At 49.7% G+C, this 27,818-nt stretch overlaps 2 protein-coding genes across 2 annotated transcripts in view; one reads left to right on the top strand and one right to left on the bottom strand.

Moving 5' to 3' along the window:
* Window positions 1–27,818, bottom strand: part of MTOR (mechanistic target of rapamycin kinase) — a 132,877-nt gene that overhangs the window by 56,962 nt on the left and 48,097 nt on the right. The window contains exons 24-28 of the mRNA XM_019461370.2: window positions 27,596–27,688; window positions 26,737–26,883; window positions 21,044–21,186; window positions 18,267–18,429; window positions 18,015–18,160 (exon numbers count right to left, since the gene is read on the bottom strand). Of these exons, the coding sequence (XP_019316915.1) occupies window positions 18,015–18,160; window positions 18,267–18,429; window positions 21,044–21,186; window positions 26,737–26,883; window positions 27,596–27,688 (692 nt within the window). The remainder of the gene's footprint in view (window positions 1–18,014; window positions 18,161–18,266; window positions 18,430–21,043; window positions 21,187–26,736; window positions 26,884–27,595; window positions 27,689–27,818) is intronic.
* Window positions 4,560–10,747, top strand: ANGPTL7 (angiopoietin like 7). The gene is made up of 5 exons (XM_019461377.2): window positions 4,560–5,236; window positions 7,639–7,739; window positions 8,320–8,514; window positions 9,183–9,381; window positions 9,604–10,747. Exons 1-5 carry the CDS (start codon window positions 4,867–4,869, stop codon window positions 9,771–9,773), a joined length of 1,035 nt encoding a protein of 344 aa, XP_019316922.2. The 5' UTR covers window positions 4,560–4,866; the 3' UTR covers window positions 9,774–10,747.

Below are 27,818 nucleotides of genomic sequence, written 5' to 3'. Positions count from 1 at the left end.
CTGTCTACACACATGCGGGTGTTTCTGGACATTTGATTCCACTCCATTCATCTGTGAGTTTAGCCTTGTGCCACCACTATGCTGCCTTTAATCACTTACAGTAGCTTTATGATAAATATTGATTTCTCGTAGTTTAATTCCTCCAAATTTATTTATCTTATTCAGAAATGCCTTCACTATTTTAATCTTTTATTTTATGATTATTTTTTAAATGTTTATTTTATTTTTGAGAGAGAGAGAGAGAGAGAGAGAGAGAGACAGAGGATCTGAAGCAGGCTCTGAGCCAATAGCAGAGAGCCTGATGCGGGGTTCAAACTCACAAATGGTGAGATCGTGTCCTGAGCTGAAGTCAGATGCTTAACCAACTGAGCCACCCAGGTGCCCCGCCTTAACTATTTTTAATCCTTTGCTTTATTGAACCAGAAATGAGGTAAAGTAGTTAGGATTTGCATCACCACTGCACAGATCTGTAAACTCAGAGAAATAATTTGCCCAGGGTCATGGAACTACCAAAGATGGGAAGGGATTAGAACCCAGATTTGTCTGATTCTAGACCCAACTATTTCAAGTCCTTCATATACCGCCTCCTTAATCTTCAAGCCAGATGATCCCTTCGGGGCATTTAATATGAACGCATTACAGTTTCAAGAAATACGGATGTTCTAGGCCGTCCCATTTCCAGTTAAAAATCTTGTGGGGCAAGTACAAAAAGCCCCTTTCCCGGTGAGACTCAGGAAAACAGAGCAACAAGGGTAAGGAGCTGCTTAGATTCCTTCCAGAAACTCGTCTGTCTTCAGAGTAGCAATCACGCCCCTCACGTGGACTCCTCGGGGCCCTCAGGCCTGGCTCCCCTCCACCTCTCTGGCTTTACTGTCCTCCGCCCCTGACTCTTAAGCCACACTCAACTACTTACGTCCTCCTACTAAGCCAAGGTCTTTCACAAAGCTGCACCTTGCTCAGAATGCCGGCCTCCCACCCCTGGCTACCTCCTCCTTTCTCTGTGAAACCTGGGTAGCACTCCCCTTGGGAGGCCTTCCGGACCTCATCTGAATTGGGCACTCCTCCTCCTCTGTGTCCCTCTCCTAGCATGTCACACTGTCCCAGAGCTCAGCTGTCTGTTTCTCCAACTGGACGGTGAGGCAGTTGAGGCTGGGCCGGCATTGTTATCGGTGCTCTGCAATTTACATGCTGGCTAACAGAACAGACGTTTGCTACAAAGTCTGAGCGCAGAGACAGACTCTCTTGCTAGGTGCTGTCGGTGCTGTCGTGAAATAATAGACTCTAGAAGGAAGCACAAGAGAAACGATTTCTAACACGTCCAGAATGCACTCTGGTACAAGTGGCAGATCAGGAGACTTAGGGAAGAGATGGATGTGCCTCCTGGGGTGGGTGGCATTTAACTGAGGCAGAAATAGGACTGAGCAACAGGAGTGTCAGGTATTGGGGCATGTGGGTGTGGCTCAGTCGGTTAAGTGTCCGACTTCGGCACGGGACATGATCTCGCGGTTCATGAGTTCGAGCCCCGAGTCAGGCTCTGTGCTGACAGCACGGAGCCTGGAGTCGGCAACCTGCTTCAGATTGTGTCTCCCGTCTCCCTCTCTCTCTGTCCCTTCCCTGCTCGCACTCTTTCTCTCTCTCAAAAATAAATAAACATTAAAAAAAAAAAAGGAAGAAGAAGCGTCGGGTATTAAATGGCCGCATACAGTAAGGCAAAGCCGTGACTCACTAAGACTTTAGGAGAAGTAAAATATCCCCATAAAGAACACTATTAAACTAACAACGAGGCAGGCAGGTTCTTCTGAGATGTACTCATGCCACAAACTGAGAGTCCGGTTCTAAGGGTAGCTGTTTCCCTCACCAACTGTGCAAGTGGTGGTTTAAGGGCAGGCAGGGGCAGGAATATATTAGCAAAGGAGGAGGCTCTCCAATCGGGACGTTTTCGAGATAATGCGACATGATGCTCCATTTGCGTGGAAGGAGAGACCACCTCTAGGTCTTACCCAGCTCTGTAATCCTCAGGCTGCTGGAGGCTTCCCGTCCTTGGTGCCAGCCCAAGGCAGTACGGCCCAGACTGTGAAGTGTCTGAGAACTTCCAGGCTAAGTAAAAGCTCACTGGCTTTTTCTCATTAAGACTATAAATTTGATTTTCACAAACATCTTCCCCAGGAACACCAAGCTGAGCCTCTTTCACCAGCAGCAAAATAGAGAAAAGGAAAAACTGCAAGATGTCCAACACAGGCTTTCCTTATTTTCTCAGTTAATTCCCATTTTTATGGTCACTTTATCCACTGAAGGGCAGAGAAGGTAAAAGCCTCTTGGAGAAGGGAAAACTGGTCTCGTCCTCCACATTCTTCCTGGTTTTCTCCACTGGCTTAGCTGTACTCAAAACAAGGGCTTACTTTTCTTTCTTTCAGAAACTCAGAATCTAGGACATCGCAGGGTTGTGGATGTATACAGGATTGATAATCTTCCGGCATGGGAAACACTCTTAATTTGCTATTTTTTTTTTAATTGGGAGGGCTATTGACATTTGGGCAGCTTAGGTGATTTAAGAAAATCTTCAAATAAGGAAAGCTTCTGTCTCTAACTTGTACCTCATGTTAGAAATAGGCTTTCAGCAAACAAATGTCAGAGAGTAGGCATTCATGCTAACAGCTAGGTGCTTCTGATCCAAACCTATGAACCCCCAGAAGGGATTGCTACATGGGCTGCAAATACAAATGACTGATTCACTTTCTGCCCAGATATGAAAATCTATTCGTAACAATTTCCTGTTTGGGCCGGGGAAGTGGCCACTGGGAAGAACAAACAGAAAGTTGGCTGGGAATCCATAAAGCTCCACTGATCCTCTCTCTATCACGTTGCTGCGGGGGGAGCACCAGGACGGCAGGGTCACAAAGGATGCCCCACATGCCTGTGTGGCACAGGGCAAAAGCTCAGTGTCAGCTGATGGCTGGGAGATCGACGTGAAGATCCTCACCGGGTTCAGGAGGCAGTTGGATGCGGATGGTTGGGGCTGGGTTCGTGTTAGTGAAATGAACTCCATGTGGCCGAGACCGCAGTGCCCAGCTGGGCTGGGTATTTGCGAAATAAGAGCGGGGACTGGCTGCCAATTCTAAACAGGCTCTTCTGAGAGGAATGGCAAGCTGCTGTGGGGGGCCAGCCACACCCTCACCCCTCAGGAGGCAAGGGGACTCAGGAAGGGAGAAAACGAACCCTGGGACACCTGAGCCACAACCGCTTAGTGATTTAAAGGGGGGGAGAAAACCTGTTTGGTAACTCTAGCTGCTGAACAGAAATGACCTTCTGAGGCCAGAAGTGCCACCTGTAAAGGGACTCCGGGGGTCATGGCAGGGAAGGAGGGCTGTCGGGCACCAGGCTTGTGTGTGAAGGACCCACATGGAACAGCAACAGGACGAGGTCTGCCTCGGTGGCTCCGTAACATGGAAGCAGAAAGAGCACGTTCCAAAGACAGGGGCAGTTACTGCTTAAGGATGGAGAGGCCTCTGTATTCGTTCTCAGTGAAAAGCTCATTTTAAGTATTTAAGGTTTGCCGAAGCCCCAGGTTTTTCCCATTTGTTTTCAAAGGAGTAGTGCCCTTCCGTTCCAATACATGAGAAGTGACAGCATCCCTATTTTCAGGGACGTACATCAGATATAGAGAAGAGCTTCAGATTTGCAAACTGTGTTGTACAGGAAGAGGGACATAAGACTGTCGATATGGGTTAGGTGACAGAGATTCTTTTCCCTATGATTTAATGTACGTTCCAAGTTTTGAATCACGGGCCAAGGATGGGCCTGTTCTCCGCTGTGCCTACAGACCGACGGAAGTACATCGGCATGACCGTGCCAGGACCGTGTCCGGCACTCCTGAGTTTTTGTCCCTGCCGTCCTCTCCGACACCTCCTTGTCAAATGCCACGTGCGAGGAGCCAGTATGGGCCCACTTGTGGAAGAAGGAAGTACGTAAGAAGAAAGATGACTGAGCAAATCCTGTGGATACAAACCACAAAGCCTTTTTTTGCTTCCTAAGATGCTTACTCTTTCTATTTCTAGAGCTCTTCTAAGTTGGAGATTTTCCACCGTGACAGTGTTAGATCTAGGCGGAACGAGGGTTTTGTAAAACATCATTCTGAGTGATGATCAGAAAAAGGAATAACCAGCCTTGTTAAGAGCACACTCAGCAGGATGCCAAAATATACCAGATCCTCATATAAACAGCATGGATTACATTAACAGGCCTCCCTGGGTGAGCGGGAGTCGTATTCCCAATTCTCTTTGCCTACCTTACAGTCACCCCACGGTTATGTAACCTTTAGAACGGAATTTGGAAATTCTTCCGACCCTGCCCTGCTCGCTGATAGAGCTGAGCCAGTGGCTGGCAGGGGCATAATCTACCAGGCGAAATTGGAAACACACAAATTCATAGTCCTCTTGTCTCAGCCCAGAGACTGTGCAGGCAAGGAAAGAAAGGCTCGCCCCTGTGTCCCTCCTCCCCTCTGGCCTAAGTTTACGCTGACTTCACCCAACAGGCACCTGACCCTCCCAGATGAGCTGGGAGGGGCTAAGGCACCATGCACGGCCACAGTGGGGGTGGAGGTGCAGGCAGCAAACAATATTTAAGATGCTGAGTTTGTAGAGCGTTCAGGCTTGGGAAGAAAGGTACAGGGAGCCCAGTTAGGCTGCACTTTTAAACCCAAGCTTTGAGAAAGGCTAAGAAAGAGCAAGGGAGGACAGAAAGCAACAGGGTGGTGAGCCCATCCGGAGTGAAAGTGCACAGCTGTAATTTGCTGCAGCTTTGCAGACCTCAGCCGGGCATACCCAGATCCCCCAAAGGAAGATCCTTCCCCACCCAGGCCCGCGCAAGATGCTGAAAAAGACTCTCTCAGCTATGGCCTGGCTCTGCATTTTCATCACGGCCTTTGTCAGCCACACAGCGTGGCCACAGAAGCCCCCGAAGCGCAAGACACCTGCGCAGCTCAAGGCGGCCGCCTGCTGTGAGGAGGCGAGGGAGCTCAGGGCCCAGATTGCCAATCTGAGCAGTCTGCTGAGCGAACTGAGCGAGAAGCAGGAGAGGGACTGGGTCAGCGTGGTCATGCAGGTGATGGAGCTGGAGAGCAGCACCAAGCGCATGGAGTCACGGCTCACAGACGCGGAGAGCAAGTACTCGGAAATGAACAACCAGATCGACATTATGCAGCTACAGGCAGCACAGACTGTCACCCAGACCTCGGCAGGTAAGGAGAACGTGTCCTCACGCTAGTTGCCACCTTCTCGGTCAAACACCGGAGCGTCTCTGTGTGGCATGGTTTCTAGATGGCTTGGCCATCAGAATGATGACTGGGGGTTCTTTGGGGGTGTATTTTCCCGGGTACGTGCCACCGGCTCTAATGTCCTGTAAATTTCTGTCAATTTCCCCAATGTCTGCACAGTCTCTTTACTCACACCATGATTCAGCATAAGGAAGGTATGAATCCCCATCCCAGAGCGCACAGGGACGACGTGGTTTGCCCAGAGTCACATTGCAAGCCTTAGAAACAGGGTTTAAGTCTCCCTGATGGGTTCGCTTCCTCACCCAGAGCCGACAGGCTGTACCCACAGTCCTAAGGAAGCAGGATTGAGCACCAAAACTGTAACATCTATCGTTGTAGGAACCAAGTTTTGCCAAAAACAGTTCTCCTGTGTCCCTAAGATTTAGTGGAATGGGCATTAATGGGTTTTTGTGTTCTGTCTCTGCAAACCTGACTCTGCCCACTGGCTCAGAATTAGGTATAGATGCTGCCTAGAGACAGAAGAAGAATTCCTTTGGGTCAGGAAGGAGAGGCTCGAGGTTCCTCACTTCTGAGATTTCTATTTTCCCCCAGGATCTCAAATAAAATTCTCCCATTACAGCAAATAAGAAAATGCGATGCTGAAATCTGGATTTTTGGAAGCCCCCCACGTCAGATACATCCAATGCTTTCTTTCCTAAAATAACTTCTGGTTTCTAGTTAGGTTGGCTCAGACCGGCTAAGGTGAATTTATTGCTCAGAGAGAAGAAACTGGGGTTTCTGAAATCATCAGGAAATTGTTACTTGTCAGGCGAATATCCTACAGATATGTCATTTATTACTGATATAAAAACTTTCGGTCACATCATAGACCAAGTCAAGAAATAGAAGAGGGTGAGTCACTGGTGACTCTCAGTTCAAACGGAGAAAAAGCTTTAACGTGAAATAAGCTTAAATGGCCCGTTACCCAATAAACCACCATGTGAAAATCACTTCCTAAGCATGTACTTCCTGCCCCTCAGTGTGGGACTAGAAAGGTATCCTCAGGACATTTTCCAGACAAGCGCGTCCCGATTTGGCCTGGCGCGGCAGAGCAGGCCAGGCGGGACTCTGATTGTGCCGCCTCCTACTCCTCCAACTGGGGTTTTCTCCCCTCCCAGCAGGGAGCTTCTTGGGGGTCAAAGGCAGCTCTCCTGCTGGGCCTCCTACTCTTCTAGCCCAGGACATCCTTCCTCCATTTTCTTCTCGATTGCCAGCTGCTGGGTCACCTTTAGACTCTCTAAGCAGGTAGCTCATCGGAGAAAGCAGTAAGTTGATGCTCTCCTCAGTGACAGAAAACGAAGGACGCTGATGGCGAAGGCACACATCTCCCCCTCCCTCAATGTGCTCTGCCTGGGACAGTTCCTGGTGGCAGTGAGCGTCTCTCGAAGGGCTCTTCTCGAAGGCCCAGCACAGGGGCCTCCAAGAAAAGAACCCCAGAGACAGAGGACAGGAAGCGTCTCCTGGACAGCAAGAGTTCCCGCTCTTTGAATCCCATCAGGAAAGGCGGTTTCTTTGATATTTGAGACCTGGAGACAAAATCTGGCACAAAGCTGTAGCCCCAAGATGGCCAAGGAAGCGTTTAAATCAACCCCAGGGTGAACACCAGCCTGTTCGATGCTCTGGTTTGCTTGTTTTAATAATGCTGCCAGGGGAGGCCTCCACGGGTTCCTCAGGGTGTTTGCCCTTCCGTTTGAGGAATGAGCAGTGTTAGACGAAGCAGCGGGGGGCGGGGGGGTGGTTCGGGGAAGAAGATGTTAAACTGATCTCCCTTAATTAGGGTCCTAGTAGGCAATCTAGATAAAAATAGCCATTCTCAAAGGTAGAAATAGCCATTCCCTCTGAAAAACCACCCCACCCCCAAATAAACCAAGAAAACAACAAAATCAGACCCTATGAGATGCTCATGACGTACGTGGTAAGAGAGGCTAGCGGTCCCAGAAGTGGAATTTATTAAACAGGCGCATCTATTACGTGGCCCTCGCACACTGTAATGTTCCCAGAGATGGTGGCCTAGAAGAATAGAACATAGCGGGATGATCTATTTCAGAGTTAACCTGAAACCACCTGTTTGACGGTCCCATTGATGCTGCTATCCAGGTGAGGGCTTCCCCACCACCAATGAAGCCAAAAGACACCTCCTTTTGGTCTCCCAATGGCCACACCCCTCCAAAACCCAGACCCTGTCTAGTTATGAACACTCGTGTGAATTGCGTGGTAGAAATGAGATCTCAGTTTTTAAACTTTCAATGGAGACGGAGCACAAATGCCCACCTGCCGTGGAGCCCCTGGGTTTGGATGCTCACTCCTGCGGTTTGCTCCTATTACAGACGCCATCTATGACTGCTCGTCCCTCTACCAGAAGAACTACCGCATCTCTGGGGTGTACAAGCTTCCTCCCGATGACTTTCTGGGCAGCCCTGAGCTGGAGGTGAGGTCACCAGAGCCCACGGCCCAGGTTCTACCATCGGTCCTCTGCCCCCTCACAGGGCGGGGGGCAACAGGACTAATCATGGTCTAGAGAACGGGAAACTCAAGACAGAATCAAACACACCGAATACCCAGAGAGCTATCCACACACACACTCAGTTTGTGGGGGGGAAAACCCCTCCCCCGGCATCTCTTTTGCCCCTTCAAATCATTACCGACCAAACACCAAATCTTCCGACACAGATAATTCTATAACCTCCACCCGACTTGTTGACATCTCTTGCCACGACCCAGAGCAGTTATTCTTGGGGGGAGGAGATGAGAGAGAACACGTAGAGAGCACACATGGATTTTCTTCTCTTCCAACTATACGTGCGCTTGCCCCCCTCCTCAATTTTGACAATTCTTCCTTAGCAAGCCACCACCACCCCACTCCTGCTCGCTGACACTGGGGTAGAGTCGTGGTGAGCCCGCACACATCCACTGGCCCTGCGGCAATGGGAGGGAGGCGACGAGGCCCGCCCTCGGGCTCCTCTGCCTGCCTCTGTGGGTCCCTGACCAGAGCATCCTCTCTGCCACAGGTGTTCTGTGACATGGAGACGTCAGGCGGCGGCTGGACCACCATCCAGAGACGAAAGAGTGGCCTCGTCTCCTTCTTCCGGGACTGGAAGCAGTACAAGCAGGGCTTTGGCAGCATCCGTGGGGACTTCTGGCTGGGCAACGAACACATCCACCGGCTCTCCAGACGGCCAACCCGGCTGCGTGTGGAGATGGAGGTGAGCACAAGGCCCCTAGGACTGGAGCAGGTGCCACACCCAACTGTGCACGACTCTGGGGGCACCCTTTCTACTCTTGCCGACTACAGGCCTGTGTGCTTATTACGGCGCTTTTCCTGCAGGCTGTAGTGCAGTTGAGAAGAGAGTTTTTCCTATTTGCTCCCAAAAGCGAGGCTGCAGATACACAAGAGGCTGGACTCGGGCCAGAGCGGGGGATCCAACAGTCAGCTGTGCTGCTGACACACTGCGGTCCCCACTCGGGCCTGGGGCTTGAACTCCTCTATGTGCAAACCTTATCGACACTGACCGGTGACAGTCGTGAAGGGAATGGAGGCCCTGCTACCTTCTCCAGTGACTCTGAGTGGGACACAGAGACACACACACACACCCACACCTCACAGACAGACAGGGACAGGAAGGAGGCAGAAAGAGGGGCTAATCCAGGCCAGATGGCGACTCAGGAGCGAGCCTTGCTCTGGGACCCTTGCTGTGTGACTCCCAAGCCTAGTGTGGTAGCTAGAGGCAAACGAGCGATAAAGCCTCGCTGGGCCCCCGCGCAAACGGACAGACGGACGTGTGGCTGCGAGCCGACAGAGGGAAGGCCGGTGGCGTGGCGGGAAACACAGCCCCCGCGCTGCTTCTCTAAGGCTCCACCTGCTCCCCAACAGGACTGGGAGGGCAACCTGCGCCACGCCGAGTACAGCCGCTTCGCTCTGGGCAACGAACTGAACAGCTACCGCCTCTTCCTGGGGAACTACAGCGGCGACGTGGGGAACGACGCCCTCCTCTACCACAACAACACGGCCTTCAGCACCAAGGACAAGGACAACGACAACTGCCTGGACAAGTGCGCCCAGCTCCGCAAAGGTGAGGTGCGGGGGGGGGGGGGCTCGGGGGCTGGTCCCAGCGGGGAAGGACCAACTTAAAGCCATATTTAGAGCCACACGGCCCGGCGTTCTGGCTTTGGCACTTCTGACTGCGGAGCTACGGTTCGAACGGCAGCTCCGCCAAGCCTCCTGTCCCGTGTGTCCGCCGTTTCCGGGGCGGGGACGAAGCGGGCTCATGGCCCCGATCTCTCTCTTGGGCCAGGCGGCTACTGGTACAACTGCTGCACAGACTCCAACCTCAACGGGGTCTACTACCGCCTCGGGGAGCACAACAAGCACCTGGACGGCATCACGTGGTACGGCTGGCACGGCTCGAGCTACTCCCTCAGGCGCGTGGAGATGAAAATCCGCCCGGAAGACTTCCAGCCCTGAGTGCAGGCCTGCCGGGGGGCACGGCCAGGGAAATGGGGACAAACGGAGGCTGGGTGAGGGCAGGGAAGGGGAGGAAGGGAGTGGAGAAAGGGTAGGGACGGAAAATGGCCTAGAATCTCCAACGAGAGTCTGTCTCTAGGGAGCACAATAAAACTGAGAGGACAAGGACGTTACATAAATGGGATGAATAATTTAAACACGATGGGCCATCACACAACTTCCCAGGGGCCTGGCCCGAGTGGGCTCTCTGTGCCGGTGATCCCTGACATATCACTCAAAGCCTCTCCTTTCCACTTGATTTTTCTGTAAAAGGAAAGTAATCGTGACATCACTGTATCTATTTAGTTGGAGGTCTAGGTTATGTGAGGGGAGAAAATAGACCCCTTTACTAAAAAGAATCATGTGATTTTGATCTTCAAGGAGAGGCCTTGGGTGATGGAGAAAGGCATAAAAGAGAGGAGTGGTGGGGGAAAGGAGTTTCGAGTTTTAAATCCAATCCAATGAAATTACCTTCAGTCTACACATTTTTTCTTTAAAGACAGAAATTATTCTGCTGGCAGTGGATTGACCCAGGAGGGATCTCCAGGGTCCCGGGCCTGGCGGCAGGCCTCTGCCTCCTCCCTGCTCAACGTCAATCAGGGTGCAGTGTGCTGAAAGGCAGAAGTGGGTCTAGTGGCGGCTGGGGAGTTCCAGTAGGAGGTGGGGAAAGTCCCTCGTGGATGCTTGCACAAAACTGCCTGAAGATATTCAGTCAATACAGATATATTGGTTTTTATTTTTTACTTTGTAAGAAAAGGGCTCAAAGAGCTTCCTCTTTTGCCTATAAAAGTGGCTGCAAAATGAAGGTAGATGACACTATGGTTAATGATTCATGCTGTTTATAAGCATTTTGCTTTGTAAAAATACAACACTGTAGGATGTTGTAAACATTTGAAGTTTCCTTTTCCTTCCACAATAAATTCTTTTAAAACTTGTTGGTTTTTAAATTATCACCATTACCATTCAGAGCAAGGTAAAAAGCTTAAGGGAAAAACCAGAGGGTGAGCAGTGAGAAAGAGACTGATTTTGTTACAGTCTTTAGGGAAGCGAAAAGGTGAAAAGGCAGGGGCCGACAAGGGCAGCAGCCGCTGGGAGAGGTCAGATCTAGCCACCTAATCACCACGGAGCCCAATGCCACCGTCTGGCTTCAAAATACTTTGCAAACCAACACTCCTACTTTCTTTCTCCTTGAGCAAACTAACACAGAGAGGGGGCATGTCTTCAGCCGTAACAGATGCTAAATTCATTTTGAGTGGTAGGAAGTCATTTTTCCTTGCCAAAAAGAACCATTCCCTTGAGCCAGTCAGTGTAAGGTGAGCCATTACTCCTACTCAGTGTTCCCTGTCGTACCTATAGTTCTTGGGCTGCTGGGAGCCTGTTTAATCTTAAAAACAAGAACGCGGGGATTTTCCAAGGAACAGAGTGAGCAGAGAAGAGGTGCGCTGCAGCAGGCATTCCACAGGACAGGCATTCAAACAAACTCCCTGAGGCAGGCGGGGAGTCTGAGGCGCCAGCAGCTGGCGCAATACTGCCTGGAAAGTGAGGATAAAAAGATCAGGGGGTTAAGAGAAGAGCAGGAGAAGCATAAACGCCTCTGGCAGAAGTAGCTAATAATTCTCTCTCTCATCTCCTCTAACCCCACAACCAAAAAAACATCTGAAGCTCTAGGCACCAAAGGCTAAAATCAATAAGTGGGCTCGCCTAGAACTAAAAAGCTTCTGCACAGCAAAGAAGCAATACGTTGAAAAGACAACCTGCAGTATGGGAGAAATGATTTGCCATCTATAGCCCCTCGTGAGGAGTTAATATTCAAAATATATAAAGGAATCATACGACTTAATAGCAAAAAAGTAAATACTCCCAATTAAAAAAAGGGCAAAGGTCCTGAATAGACATTTTCCCAAAGAAGACATTCGCGGAATGGCCAATAGGTACGTGAAAAGGTTTTCAACATCACTCATCATCAGGGAAATGTAAACCATCCAGTGAGGTATCTTCTCATACCAGGTATGATGGCTGTTATCAAACAGGCAAGAGACAGCAAGTGTTGATGAGGATGTGGAAAATAGGAAACCCTTGTACATCGTTGGTGGGAATGCAGATGGGGAGATTTTTAAAAATAAAATTACCATATGATCCTGAAATTCCACTTCTGGGTACATATGCAAAGGAAAGGAAATTAGTATCTTGAAAAGATGTCCGTATTCCCATGTCCACTGCAGCATTATTCACAATGGCCAAGACATGGAAACAGCCTAGGTGTCTGGTGACAGATGAGTGGATAAACACACACACACACACACACACACACACACACACACACAGAGGACTATCATTCAGCCATATAAAAGAAGGAAACTCTGCCATTTATGATGACATGGATGAATCTGGAGGGCATAATGCTAAGTGAAATAAGATAGAAAAAGAAAAATACCATATGGTATCCCCTACATGTGGAATCTAAAAAAACAAAACAAAATGAAACAAAAACCATAACCACCACCTGATTCCACGGAAAGAGAACAGAACCATGGTTGCCAGGGGGTGCAGAGAGCCGGGGAAATGGGGAGACAGGTTGAAGGGCACAAACTTTCCACTGTAAGATGAGTAGATTCCAAGGATCTCATGCACGGCATGGGGACTATAGTCAGTGTTGCACATTTTAAAGTTGCTGAGAGTGGGTTTTAAGTGTCCTTATCACGATGGGAGTTAACGATGGGAGGTGATGGATGTGTTAATGATCTTGAGCTTGATAAGCATTCCATAATGTGTATCAAGTTATCATGTTGTACATCTTATTTTATTATTATTATTTTTAAGTGTTTATTTATTTGGGGGAAGAGAGAGAGAGACAGAGAGAGAGAATCCCAAGCAGGCTCCATGCTGTCAGCACAGAGCTGGATGCGGGGACTCAATCCCATGAACCGTGAGATCATGACCTGAGCCAAAACCAAGAGTTGGAACCAAGAGCTTAACCGACTGAACCACCCAGGCACCTGCCTTCATGTTGTACATTTTCAATATACACAATTATATTTATTAATTATTCCTTAACAAAGTTGGGGTGCAAAGCATCTACACCGTCCTAATCCAAGCCTATAGTTGCTGAAACTCACTCCTATTTTTACGTGTACACAATTGCGTAAACAGAAGTATAAATTTTTCGTGACAATGTTCATGTTGGAGGACGCCCCCAGCCACTTAACCTACGGTGCAGATTCTGACCAGAGCCACCACTTTCCAAGCACGTCTCCGGGTGCAGCCAGAGGACAGACACCAAGGATTCAGAGAGGAGCCAACACAGTCTCTGGCCCTAAAGAGGACAGAATCACCAGGAACCAAAGGAGAACTCAGTGTCATCCCGGAAAGTAAAGCACATTCTGTTTCATCCTCCACGAGGTATGCTGCTGCACAGGAAGTGCCGGCCCCTGTTTTTGGTCTTAATTCTGCTAATCTCAGTCAGAAAATTCTTAAAAAATGGGATTACTTGCTAGGGGTTGGGCAGTGATGAAAGCATCCAGCTTGGATCAGACGCTTCCTTCTACTTTGGGTGAGAAGCAGGTCCTGTGGACTGAATGTGTGTGTTCCCCCCAAATCCTGCGTTGAAGTCAATTCCCAATGTATTCGGAAGCGGGGCCCTTGGGAGGGGATTAGGTCACGAGGGTGGGGTGGCTCACGGATGGAATTAGGGCCCTTATGAAAGAGACCCCAGAGAGGCTGAGCTCTGCTTTCAGCCACGTGAGGACACAGTGAGAAGGTGGCAACGTGGCAACCTGGAAGAGGGTGCCACCAGTACCCAACCGTGCTGCTCCCTGACTGTGGGCTGCCCAGCCTCCAGAGCCGTGAGAAGTCAAAGCTGATTAAGCCCCTGGTCCGTGGTATTTTGTTACAGCGGCCCGAATGGACTGAAACAGGAAACTGGTACCAAGATGTGGGGTGCTGCTGTACCAAACACCTAGAAACGACGAAGTGGCTCTGGAACAGGGTGATGGGCAGAGGCTGGGAGAGTTTTGGGCTGCGTGCTAGAGAAAGCCCAGACTACCGTGAATGGACTCTCAAAGGCAAATTCTGGTGAAAGCTCAGCAAGAAAAAAAAGAGAACCAGAGGGAACAACGCTTCTGTCTTCTTAGAGAACATGCATAGTTGTGAACAGAACGGTGATAGAAATATGATGGTAAAGGCCATTCTGACGAGTTCTCCGACGGAAAGGAAGACGGGTTATCGGGGAAGAGAGAAAAGGCAAGCCTTGTTATAAAGGGGCAAAAATTTTGCCCGAATTGTGCTCAACGCCGTAGTGTTTGGTGGAAGGTAGAACTTGTGAATGATGACCCTGGGTATCAGCTGAGGAGATTTCTAGGCAAACTGAGGAGGAGTGGCTTGGTTCTTCCTGACTGCTTAGGGTAAAACGAGAGAGGAGAGAAGCAACAGCGAAAAAGGAGCCGGGACTTAAAGATTTGGGAAATTCTCAGCCTATCTCTGCCGTGAGAAATGAGTGCGTGCATTCGGGGAGAGCACGGAGGGTACGGCCACGTGAGGCTTTGCTCAGGGGACTGGGTGTCATGAAGCATGGACCTAATCAGCTACTCCGGCAGGAAAACTACCACATTGAACAGACGGGCAAAGAGACAGGAGGGAATGAAGGAAGGCTGTTGAACTTCCTGGATTTTACAGGACGGGACTATGGAGCTATTTGGCTGTGAACAAGAAGAGAATGATCCTGAAGTTGATTCAGAGATCAGCAGGGCTGCCTGCTTGTTTTCAAACAGGAGGACCATTGCCTTGCTTTTAACAGGCCCGTGAACTCTGCCCAAAGCTGTGGGGGTAGAGCCACCGCCGGGCCGTGTAGCCGGCGGAGCTGTGGGGCCAGGACCTCTGCCCTAGCAGGTCCAGAAGGCGGACCGTTACCCAGAGGGCTTGGAGAGCAGAGGATCCAGCCAAAAGCGATTACTCTGGAGATCTCATGAAGTTTGCCTTGCGTGGGACCTGTCACCCTTTCCTTCTTCCCCGTGTCTCTTGGAATGGGGATGGCTCTCCTGTTACTGCCCCATCAGTGTATTCTGGAAGCATGTAACTTGTTTGTTTTCACAGGTTCGCAGCCAGAGACAAATTTTGCCTCAGGATGAACTGTACCTAGATTCTCAAGTCTACCCCTGATTTAGATGATATTTAGATGAGACTTTAGAGCTGATCCTGGAATGGGTTGACTTTGGGGCTGTTGTGATGGCATGGATGGATTTTGCACTTAAGAAGGACATGCATTTGGGGGGCCGGGAGAGGAATGCTGTGGACTGAATGTTTATGTCTCCCCAAATTCCTGTGCTGAAGGCTAACACCCAGTGTGATGGGATTGGGAAGTAGGGTCTTTGGGAGGTGATCAGGCCATGACGGTAGAGCCCTCACAAACGGGATTAGGGCCCTCATCAAAAAACAGCCTGGGGGCTCAGTCGGTTGAGCATCCAACTCTCGGTGTTGGCTCAGGTCATGATCTCATGGTTTGTGAGTTCAAGCCCTGTGCTGGGCTGTGTGCTTTCAGCACAGAGCCTGTTGGGGATTCTTGCTCTCCCTCTCTCTCTGCCTTGCCCCTGCTCACGCGTTCTCTCTTCCTCTCAAAATAAAAAGAGACATTAAAAAAAAAAAAAAAAAAAGCCCAAAGAGCTTGTTCTCTGCTTTTTGCCGCTTGAGCACACAGAGAGAAGTCGTCCGTGGGGCAACCTGGAAGAGGGTGCTCGCCAGAACCCAACGGTGCTGGCATCCTGACCTTGGACTTCCCAGCTTCCGGAACTGTGAAAAGTGTTTCTTGTGTAAGCCCCCCGTCTATGGCAATTTGTTACAGCGGCCCTAATGGTCTGAGTCAGCAGGCACTAGACCTTAACCTAATGCTACAGGCTAACCAAGTAAAAGCCGGGGTGTGTGTATGTTTACAAATAATTCAATACCATTTAATCCTCTGTTCCCTTATGAAGCAATTATACTTACTGATATATACAAGCTTTGAGGAGATGGGAGTCGTTTATAATGTCTCACTGTGAGCCTGGTTTGAGGATTACATGTGAGATTTAATTTGTCCTGGAGTAAATAGTAGAAACGTCAAGGTGGGAAGTCAGACCAGTAGCAAGAGAAAAGTACTGTCAGCACAGCACAGCTTTTAGATACAAAAACAAAAACTAAGGAACAGCTGTGCAAAGACATTTTTGTGAACAGTTAACCTGATTGTTTCAAAGAGAATTTAAGGCGGTCGACTCAAAGATAGATACCAGAATAACCTTTCAGAAAGGGCACAAACAGTGAAGGGAAAGAGCAGGAAAGACAAAAGAAAGCTGGGAGGGGAGAGAGGGCGGCAGACAAAAGAGGTCGAGGGTCTGTAGTCTGTTAGAGGTCAAGTTAGAGTCTATTAGAGGTGGGCCAGCTGTGAGGCGAGCTGTGAGCTCCCCGGCAGCCACTGCGAGGAAGGGAGTTCAATCTATCACTGAGGAGCCGTGTCTCCAACACGGGACCCAAGCAGTAACTCAGGGACAGGCAACCACCAGCGGTGGGACCCCTGGGAGGGGTTTCCACGAGGCTCGGCTAGAGGACTGGGGTGGTGCTGGGCGCACATTCTCTAACAGCACCTTTGCCTAAGCCCGTTTCTTAAAACTTTCTGTGGGGACGACGACGGCAGAACATTGCCACGGTGCGTAGGAAGTGCAGTTTTCAGTGGGAAAAGCGGCCAGTGGAAACAGAAAAGTGACGTTACGGGAAGATGGGAGGCGGCACTGTGAACTCGGCTCAGTCAGGCCGGGACAAAACTGGAGCTCAGAGCACTGGCTCCATCTGGGAGCACAGGTCTCTATTTGTCTGTGTTCTTAAGGTCAAGATCAGTCTGCAGGGATTTCTGAGGACTCATTTTCAGTTATACTGGCATAAGAAGTTAATGGCTTTCTTGGACACTTTTCCCGGCCTCTGACTATACCTTCCTGTTACAAATCCGTATACACACTAATGCTTCTGTGATTGTTTCAAATACGGAGAAAAACCTGGGGTGGCACCACGGAGGTTTCAGAGAGCTGTCAAACAGAGAAAGCTCAGCAAGGAAACTGACACGCAAATCTGGTTCTTTGACACTGAGGTTATTATATTCAGTTGCCAGATTTTCTATCAGTTATCAAGGAAGACAATATTACCAAAGCCGGGGGGCGGGGCGGGGGAGAAATGCAGGTTTTCACATCTGCTGGACCTAATCTGAAATGGAAGCCGACCCCAGAGGATGGCATGTTTATATCTGTCGGTATGTGATATCGTAGAAATCAATGGTCTCTCCAAGTTCACTTCACTTGGACAAAAACATGACTCTCTCGCCTTTTGGTCACTTTTGAAGGTGTTTAAAGGAATACTCAGCATTGACTCAAAAGCAGGCCTGGCGGGGAAGCTGGCTATTTGATTATTCTCTCAAATGAAGGAAGCACCACACACAGCAGACTGTTTCAGCCACAAAGGAGGTACTTATTAGCTGGGTGATTTTCCCCTAAACTATCTGTAGTGAAACAATCAACCGTGTTAGCATTTACATGAAGATAATTAGATCCCAGAGTTAATATTCTCTGATAATCATTAGGGGAAGCGAACGGTTCTCCGGGAGCTGGCGCTAACATTTGAGGCTGCTTCTAATTTCGTAACAGCAGAAAATTTATTAAACAACCTATTTTTGTCCATGCCCAGAAGACTCAAAACCGTCTTATGAGAGGAGAACGCATGACCAAACCAAGGGAAAAGATCACTGAGTCTCAGACTTCGCTCTGCCTCTTAGATTCAAAGAACCCCAGAGGAGGAAGACTCGGGCAGCAAAACCCCAGTGGCCCTTGGGGCAGTGGAGCCAGTACTTTACTCCCACCAGAGACGGCGATGGAACCCCCGTGTCAACTCTATCGCTCCTAGGCTGCTACTGCCCCGGAATCGCTTCTGGACTGATTTCCCTGGGACAAGCAGGCCCAGGTTGGAAAACAACGGGAGCCCATGTGCTGAGGGTTAACAGAAGTGACAATTACGGCTCCGACAGCGGGGAGAGCCGTCCGCAACCACATCGCATTTAAACGTGCTGGCCGGACCGGGCGGCCGATTTCACGGAGCAGAAGTCTCCACGTGACGGCGGCGATTTGGTACCAGGCGGCGGAGGGGAGAGAGGTCATTTCAGATGAAGGCGGCGATTAAAAAGGGTTTCGAGCCTACCTGATGAGAGACTCTAGGATGGCGGGGGTGGGACCTTTCTGGAACTCCAGCTCTTTGTAGTGTAGTGCTTTGGCATATGCTCGGCACTTGGCGGCCCTCTCGCCCAGCAGGACGATGCCGTTGTCGTCTCTCAGTGGCAGGGGGCCCTAGGGCAGAACAGAACCCACAGCGTAGGAGCGCGGGGGCCGGGCCACTTCTCCCTCCCGCCTGGCTCCTGTCGGGCTCCATCCGGACAACGGCGGAGCATCTCACCTTGTCACTGTGTTCCATGAATTCAGCCAAGTTTAAGAGAGTTTGCGTGACTTCGGCGATGTCCTGCGAGGTGAGGGCCAGCTCGATGCTCCTGATGAGTTCATCCTGCTGGTCTTCGTTCAGTTCAGACCAGCAGGACACAAACGCGGCGTTAAAAAGATCCCTGAAGGCGGAGAGAGCGGAAAAAGATGTTGGCAATGCCTCTCGTGCCTCTGCCCGGTGCCATCAAGTCACACCCGCCAATCTACTCCCGGCGTCACTGACTTTGCTCGGACACACAGACAGGTGCTGTCCATCAGAACGTGCTGGAAACGCTCTGTATCTGTCCGATACGGTAGCCACTGGCCACTGAGTACCTGAACCGTGGTGAAGTGTGCCTAAGGAACGGAATGTTAAGTTCTGTTTAATTTTAATTCCGTTCGTGCAAGCACACGTGGCCAGTGACTCCTGTATTTACAGCGCAGGCACAGACGCTGTGCGCACAGCAAGCTGCGTGGGGGTGCGAGGGGCAATAGCCTGTCTCACAGGCACGTTTCTTAGCAGAGTTCGCATTTTTTCTCTTCAGTGGGCGGGGGGACGAACAGAAAGGGGACTTCCAGCACAGAAGTTGGCATCAGCCGATTCAGAATATGATCATCTCCAAAGGATTCTTGGGATCCTTCTCAGGTAATGTCCAAATTCCTACGATCGGAAGCGGCAGAGGCAGCACCTATGACTGCCTTTCAAAACACAACCAGAACCCTTAGCTGAATGGTCACAGACGCACAACAGGACTTAAGAAACTAAAAGCGTTAGCGAATAGAATCCTGAAGGATCCCCTACGCCAACCTCACCACTGGAGACCTGGAACCAGAGGTGTCATTTCTAAGATCACTACGACTACTTTAAACCATCAAAGCATCACACGAACAGACATATTTGCTGTGCCCGACGACATCTGAACTTTAATCCCATGCCCTTTTGTGGTGAATGTTGGGGGAAGGGGCTTGGAAACTATAAGATATGCTTATAATGGACGGGTTGATCATTTCATGCCTCTACATATGCTTTTTATTACACATTAAAAAAGGTTAAACCAGACCAAGCATCTAATTTTGGAATCTTCTGGAAAAAACAAAATGTGAAATTCAAAGGATAACACGAAGACCAAAAGAAGTCCCGTGTAAATTAAGAAATAAACTTTCTGACCTACATCCAAGGCCAAATGCACACAGTTGGCACTACAGTGATAAACGCATACGTGCACGTTTTATCACAAGCCTCTTTTGGATGACGTTGTGTTCGAACATGACCTGGGGCAGAAGAGAGATACGCTCCATCAGCTGAGCATGTGAAATCTGCACACTGTGCGACCAGGGAAATCCTAGGAACTATTTTTAAAGCATAAAAAATAGCATTTTATGCCCCATTATAAATAATTATCCGTCATAGAAAAATCTGGAAGACAGAAAAACATTAAAAAAAATACTCCTTAGGCCTTCCTACTTAATCACTGCTGTATTCCTTTCTAATCTCTTCCCTCTGTACAAGTGTTTTTAATAGTTGAAATCACACACACCATCTTGTATTCCATTTCGTTCGTTTACATTATACTGTAAATCTTTTACATGCAGTGAAACTTTTTATAAACCAAATCTTCAATGGCTGTTTGAGATTTATTATTTAAAACAGTATTTTTTTTATGGCAAATTCTATTTCTCAAAGATGGCTGCCACAGTCTCTCTTCTTCCACATGTTCTCCTAGAATCTTCCTATTCCCCTATCGATGGACAGCATCCATAATCTCCTCCCCGTGAATGTGAGTGGGCTTCTGTGACTGCCTTGAACTACAGAGTGTGGCAGAAGTGACACTGTGTGACTTCCAAGGCCACGTCATACAAATATCATACACTTCTGCCTTGTTCCCCTGGGGACATTCAGTCTTGAACCCGCCAGTATTCTGTGAATGATCCCTACAGAATGAGCCACACGGAGAGGAACCAAGGCTCCTAGCCAGAGCAGTTCCCACTCAAAAGCTCCAACGGGGCGCCTAGGGGGCTCAGTCGATGAAGTGTCCGACTTGGGCTCAGGTCATGATCTCACAGTTCGTGGGTTCATTCCCCACATCGGGCTCTTTGCTGACAGCTCGGGCCTGGAGTCTGCTTCGGACTCTGTCTCTCCCCCTCTCTCTGCTCCTTCCCAACTCACGCTCTGTCTCTCTCTGTCTCTCTCTCAAAAATAAACATTAAAAAAAAAAGAAAAAAAAAAAGCCCCAACCTGCCAGACGTGTGGATGAGCCACCTTGAAAGTGGGTCCTCTGACCCCCGGACAAACAGCCCCACTGACACTGAAGCAGAGACGAGCTGTCCCCACAGGTCATGTCCAAACTGCAGAGTCATGAGCAAAACAAATGACTGTCGTCGTTTAAGACCAGTAAGTTCTGGGGTTATGTGTAATGCAGCAGTAAAGAATTAGAGTATCATTATTATCGGAAAGCAGTTAGAGTAAACCGTTACATCGTTGTTTTCAGAGTTGTAAAGGACGTTGTAATTAAAATTCTGGACCTAAATCTCAGCAAGGTTAAGATGGGTGCTTTTCCTGTGACATGAGCTTGTTCAATTTGCCTTTTTATTTTTTTCCACCACGAGTTGGCAAAATTAAAAATACTAGCCCCTTTTACTGCTACCGCTGATAAAAAGGAACTTATATATGGTTTTCTCTGTGCTGAGTCTCTTGATCCCACACTGAAGCGGGGGGGGGGGGAGGGGGGGGAGGGCGGGCGGCTGGCCACGACATACCTGGCCATCGGGTTGTAGGCCTGAGCCAGGGCCCAGCACGAGCGCAGGGAAGGTGAAGACGAGTCCTTCAGGAGCTCCAGACTCAGCCGCCTCAGCCATTCTAGCCAGTCATCTTTGGAGACCCTTCTGGCAGCTCCCCAGGCCTGCGATCCCCAGGCGACAACGGAAAACCATCAGCTTCAAGGGCCAGTTGTGAAGAGCCCTCATCTATTTAATGATTGTTCTGTCTTTGATTTATGAAGTCGTTACCTCCCGTGACCAAATTCCCTCAGAGCGCAAATACAAAAGAGTAACATCTAATTAGCAGCCATAAAACAAAAGCGGCAACCTTTGGAATATAGCACGATAAAGAAAAAGACTGTTTTACAACTCATTTGTGCCGGACCCTACCTCTATCAGCAAAGCCAACAGCCCTACAGACCCATGATGGATGGGGCCGTCACACGCAGGGTGCGTTCAACAAAGCCTAACGGCCCCTGCAGTGTGTGATGGGCCCTGGGCCCTCTGCATGAGGACACTGGCTCACCTGACAGCAGAGGGTCACACAGGGAGAGGGAAAACGCTCAGGTTCACGCTACCGTGAACCACGTTACGATCAGGCGAGCCTGAGCCCAGAGCGCACGGCACTGTGGCGGAATGGGACAGAAGGAATGGAACAGATCCAATTTTTACTTTCTGATCTATTCCCTCCAACTTTCCTCAAGACTCTGAGCATTCCAGGCACGGAGGGTTATGACCAGGGGAAGCTCAGGGAGCGGGGCGGGAAGGTCCAGCCTCTGGAGCTCGGCAGCTTGAGCTCAAACGGCTGTTATCTAACTCACTGGCTGTCTGACCTCGGGCAAGTTACTTCTCTGTGCCTGTTTCCTCACTTGTAAAATGAGGGCAATAGGTCCCACCTCATAGGGTGTTTTAAGGATTAGTTAGGTTGAATATGTGTAAGAGATTTATACCAGTGCTTGGCACAAAGTTAGCGCTCCTCTGAGCACCTGTAACTGCGAAGTCAGGCACACCAGTGGGAATCCTGGATCCGCCACTCGGCAGGTGTAGCACTCTGGGCAAATTACTTGTGTTGCATCTAAGCCTCAGTCTTCTGCATCAAGGGATAAAATATCTAAAGTGCCCGGCTGGAAGGGAAGAGCAAAAAATGATTGCTATTATTATCAAAATGACATTTCTTTAAACTGGCCTAGCCCAATTTTTACAACATACTCTTAAAAAAAATTTTATGTTATTTTTTTGAGAGAGAGAGAGAAAAAGAGAGAGAGAGAGAGAGTGCGAGCTGGGGAGGGGCAGAGAGAGAGAGGGAAAGAGACATCCCAAGCAGGCTCCACGCCATCAGTGCACAGCCTAACATGGTGCTTGATCCCACAAATCTCAAAATCATGACCTGAGCCCAAGTCAAGAGCTGGACACTTAAATGCCTAAGCCACCCAGGCACCCCTAAAATATATTCTTAGAAGATTTTCCAGGGGCTCCTGGGTGGCTCAGTCGGCTGAGTGTCCGACTTCAGCTCAGGTCATCATCTCACGGCTCGGGAGTTCGAGCCCCGCGTCGGGCTCTGTGCTGACAGCTCAGAGCCTGGAGCCTGCTTCAGATTCTGTGTCTTCCTCTCCCTCTGCCCCTCCCCCACTCATGCGCGCGCGCGCGCGCGCGCGCGCTCTCTCTCTCTCTCTCTCTATCAAAATTAAACATTCAAGGGGCGCCTGGGTGGCTCAGTCGGTTAAGCGTCCGACTTCAGCTCAGGTCACGATCTCATGGGTTGTGAGTTCGAGCCCCGTGTCGGGCTCTGAGCTGATAGCTCAGAGCCTGGAGCCTGTTTCGGATTCTGTGTCTCCCTCTCTCTGCCCCTCCCCCGTCCACACTCTGTCTCTGTCTCTCTCAAAAATAAATAAACATTAAAAATTAAAAAAAAAAACACACATTCAAAAAAAAATTTAATAAAAAAAAAAAAAGATTTTTCTGGCAGAACAGACACATGGATCTTCCCTAAACTAGGGAAACTGAGTAAACTAGAGCAGAGGTTCTCAAGTGAAATTGTCCAGGGAATGAAAGACATCCCCATGTGCTACACCACCTAACCATCAACAACTCAACCTCTCACTTCCCTGGGGTCACCTGCAGACCTGCACTGGCTTCTGATGAGTTATCAGTGAGTGACATCATATAAACTATTATTTTATGTCAGAAACTAAAAGAGAGATGTTACGAGACAAACTGAAAAACTACATGCATGATTCTCAATGATCATACAATGAGAACCCTGAACCCAGAAGAAGACTGACACTACTTACTTGACTTTTAGACCTTGTTCTATTGAACAAAATGGGAGCATCAAGTTCTTTTCTATCCAGAGTCTTGTGGCTTCCTCCCTACACAAAAGATCTCTGGACAGCTGCTCTGCAGTGCATGGCATTTAAAAAAAATTTTTTTTTAATGTGTATTTATTTATTTGAGAGAGAGAGAGAAAGACAAAGTAGGAGCGAAGGAAGGGCAGAGAGAGGCGGAAACACAGAATCCGAAGCAGCCTCCAGGCTCCGAGCTGTCAGCACAGAGCCTGATATGGGGCTCGAGCTCATGAACTGCGAGATCATGACCTGAGCTGAAGTCGGACACCCAACCAACTGAGCCACCCAGGTGCCTCCCCTCCACAATTTTTTTTAATGTTTTTATTTATTTTTTTAGAGAGAGAGACAGAGTACGAACAGGGGAGGGGCAGAGAAAGACAGGGAGACACAGAATCCAAAGCAGGCCCCAGGCTCTGAGCTGTCAGCACAGAGCCCGAGGCGGGGCTTGAACTCGTGAGTCACAAGATCATGACATAAGCTGAAGTCAGATGCTTAACTGACTGAGCCATTCAGGCGCCCTCCCCCTTCAAAAATTTTTTTTAAATGTTTATTTATTTTTGACAGGGGGTGGAGGGGAAGAGAGAGAAGGAGACAGAGGATCTGAAGCGAGGATCCGTGCTGGCAGCAGAGAGCCCGATGTGGGGCTCGAACCCACAAACTGTGAGATCGTGACCTGAGCCCAAGTTGGATGCTTCACCCACTGAGCCATCCAGGCGCCCCTTCGGTGCATGGCACTTCAAAAGCTGAGGACATACAAAAGGGAGGATCACTAATGTCTTTTCCCTCCAATGACGTGAAGTTGAGCCTGGGTAAGGCGGAGGTGATTCAGCACCGTGGTTAAGAGACTTGACTCTGTAGTCACGACACCCAGGTCAAATCCTGGCTCCACCACTACCAGCTGACGTTGGATAAATTACTTAACCTTTCAGGGCCTCAACATCCATGTCTGTACGGTGGTGACAGTAATGACAGCACCTAACTCGTAGGGTGAGGGTTAAATGAGTCAACTCGTAGGGTGAGAGTTAAATGAGTCAATGTACATAAAGTGCTCGCACCAGTGCCTGACACGTTGAAAGCACTCAACAAATGTCGGTAGTTATTATTGCTATCGTTATGGTTAGCGTTTGAGAAACGGTAGCAACTGAGTGCTTGGAAAGCTTAGCTTCACGGACAACTGCGCCATCTATCAGACAGGCCGAGCCCCCCATATGGGCCTTTCATTGAAAACATAACCCACTCTTGCTTCTCTGGGGTCTGTAGTAACTGTTGACACCTGCCACCGTCCCTCTGCCGCCACCCGCCGTGGGCTGCCTCAGCCGGTGACGCTGGCGCATGTTGACAGGACATCAGCTGATTCATTTAGAACGTAAGCCCAGACAGCCTCTCCTAGGACAGTAAAGCTGCTGAAAATCCTGGCGGGCATCCTAGAGGCATATACGAATGGTTTTTCTGTCTCTGGTCCCGTGTAACTCCTCTATTAGCACAGCCAGTAGAAAGATGGCCGAGGTGGCGCACTGTCGCTCTGAAAGTGGCTAAAAGCGGGGGCCGCGCTGACCCCGAGCGCTCAGCACGCGAGTACGGGGAAGCACAAACGGGTCTGAGAGTCAGCGCCGGAGATCCTGCTGAGGCCTTCTGGACTGGCTCTGTTCTCTCAGGTGAGATAAACTAGAGGCTCTTTCTTCCTTCTGTTTGGCAAGGGGGATGCTTTTTTCTCCAAGTCCTGGGTAGAAAGCAAGCCTTCCTGGAAGCAAACTAGACTACTGGGGAATTTCCTAAAATAGCCCGAACAAAGCTCTAAGAGAAGCTCTTAGAACAAAGCTCTAAGAACCAGCTGCCTGGTTGGAAGGACATTCTGAACCCAGGCGGGCTGAAAACACATCTGGGTGGAAATGTGCATCTGGCCTCTTTGCCCGGCCCCTCCCTGGAGTGTGAGGTGTCAGCAGGGTGGCCTCGACAACCGCCCGGGAGTGCCAGGTGACTGGTGACCTTTTCCTTCTCCTGGAGTCCCGGGCTAGCAGGACACACTCCACAGAGGGACAGCAGCGTCACGCCTGCCCCCGGGGTCTTTCACCACCTCCCTCTCGGATCATCCAACGTTTCTCAGCAGGGGTCACTTTATAGCTGGCTGTGCGGGTGCAGAAGCCTGGCTCAACAGTCAGTGATAGGCCTCAGTGGTCCCAAGCTGTGTGTCAACACACACGCGCGTACACACACACACACACACACACACACGTGCTCAAATCGTTACGGGCTGGGCCAAAAGCAGAGAACAGGGCAGCTGGGACCCAATCCTGCCCAGTTCTTTATCTCGGTCCATGCCACACTTGAAGGGCAGCTGCTGTGGGGCAACTGCTAATGAAGGAAGACTCCTACGATGGTGAAATCCAAACAGGGAGCTGCTTACAGTCTCCAGAAGCACTGACACTAATACAAAACGTGGGAAATAAGCAACCCGGTGTGTGTATTTAAAAGTCAGGAACGTCCCCATTATTCTGCTCCGACCGACTAGTGATGCTTTGAACCCGCCTATTTTTTAAGTGGATGGCTGGTGGCATATATGGTGAGACTACTGGTTACATCCCAGGCTTTTGTCAGCACAGAGAATCCGGTATTTGTCTGCAAAGATCTAAAAGATCTTGCTGGGGGTGCCTGGGTGACTCAGTCAGTTAAGTGTCTGACTTCGGCTCAGGTCACGATCTCACGGTTTGTGAGTTTGAGCCCCGCATCAGGCTCTGTACTGACAGCACGGAGCCTGCCTGGAATTCTCACTCTAGGCCCCTTCCCCACTCGCTCTTGCTCTCACTCAAAACTAAAATAAACGTTAAAAAAAGAAAAAGCTTGCTACTCAAAATGTGGTCCGTGGACCAGCAGCAGTGGCCTTACATAGGACTCCGGTAGAAATGCAGAACGTAGGCCTGACCTTGGACCGCCTGAGTCTGAGCAAGTATCTTCCACCCGCTGCCAGCATTCGGCGAGCCCTGTGAGTCTCGGGAGGCTGAGAAGCCCCGCTTTAAAGGGCCTGCATCAGTCTCGGTGCTAACTAAGGAGCTCACTGGTTTTGCTCCAGTCATGTAAGAGATGAGAATGTTACTCACAACGAAGGACTCTATCAAAGCTGCAAGGAAGTTTAGAACTTTGTTCTACATTTACTCTCTATTAAAAAAATGTGTAATTTGGACACCTAGGGACAGACAAAATGACCTAAGTTCACGGTACCTAGAGTTTCAGAAAAACGCTTGGGCTGGTCTTTGGTTGTTTTACGCTGGTGGCAGCAAGAGCTAAGAGTTCTAGACAAGAGAGAAGAGCAGGCCTCTCCTTGCCAAGTCCCCCCAGAAAGCATGGACCTGCCTTTTGAAGGTTGATGGTGCTGACATGCAGTTTCTTCATGGGTCCTGTTTCTACCGGCCCACTGGCCAACGCATCCCCTTGGCCACTCCTCAGCATTCGATGCTGGTAAATCAAAGGGTCCTCTTCTTCATCAGCAAGGGTGTATCCCTGCAACCAGAGATTCACAGAAAAACCCTGCAGCTCCTCCCAGTTTGGAAAATACCCTTAATTAAACCCCGGGAGGGTCCCACCTTCTGGAAACGTCAGGACCTCAACAAGAAGGAAAAAGTTTGACGCATGGACAAAATGAACCACGGGTCGGCTATACTCCCCACTGCGGACCCATCTCCGCTGGTCACTCTTGGTCACACTGACCGCACGGACTCCGTAGTATGAGCCACGCAGCTGGCGAAGCCCCAACAACTGGGGGCAGTGATCAAAGGGACGAAGTGTCAGGAGCAGGGGTGGCAAACAGCCCCTTGCCTGGCTTTGCTTGGCCCTACAGCCAAGAAGAGTTTCCTCATTTTCCGATGGTTGGGAAAAAGAACAAACAAAGGAAGATGAGGATTTTGTAACACATGCAAGCTGCTAGAGAAGCACGCTGTGGTGACCGCAAGCAAAAACGCACCGGCAGGTGGCCGGGCTCATTCCCGTCCACGCGCGGACAGCCACTTGCGGGCCGCGGCAGCAGGGCCGAATCATTGCGTCAGAGCCCAGGTCGCCTAGAGAGCCGAGCAAAACTGGCTATCTTTACAGAAATGGGCTGCCCGTCGCCGGTTCAGAACTAAAAAGCTAGATGTGCTCCCACAGCTAAGACCACGTGAATACCAACGAGAAAAGACAACGGGGGACTCTGAAACAGAAAGAAAGTGCAGTTCACCTTGACGATTCTGCAGATGAGGACGTCATAGCGCTGATGGTTGATTCGGTGTCGTACCAGGACTTTATTCACCATTGGAATGAAAATTTGGTACTGAGAGAGAAGAGGGAAGAGGTCAGAGATGCCACTCCGAAGAGTGGGAAGCAGAGAAAGGATCATTACCGCCACTATGTTGTAGCTAGTTCTTTTGGGTTTGGGGTGGCTTGGTGTTATTCAGAAGAAT

Source organism: Panthera pardus, unplaced genomic scaffold (genome assembly GCF_024362965.1).
Source record: "Panthera pardus isolate Hobbes unplaced genomic scaffold, ASM2436296v1 HiC_scaffold_11, whole genome shotgun sequence".
Lineage (NCBI taxonomy): Eukaryota > Metazoa > Chordata > Mammalia > Carnivora > Felidae > Panthera > Panthera pardus.
Note: the sequence above shows the minus strand (reverse complement) of the source record. Positions and strands in the feature narration are given on the sequence as shown.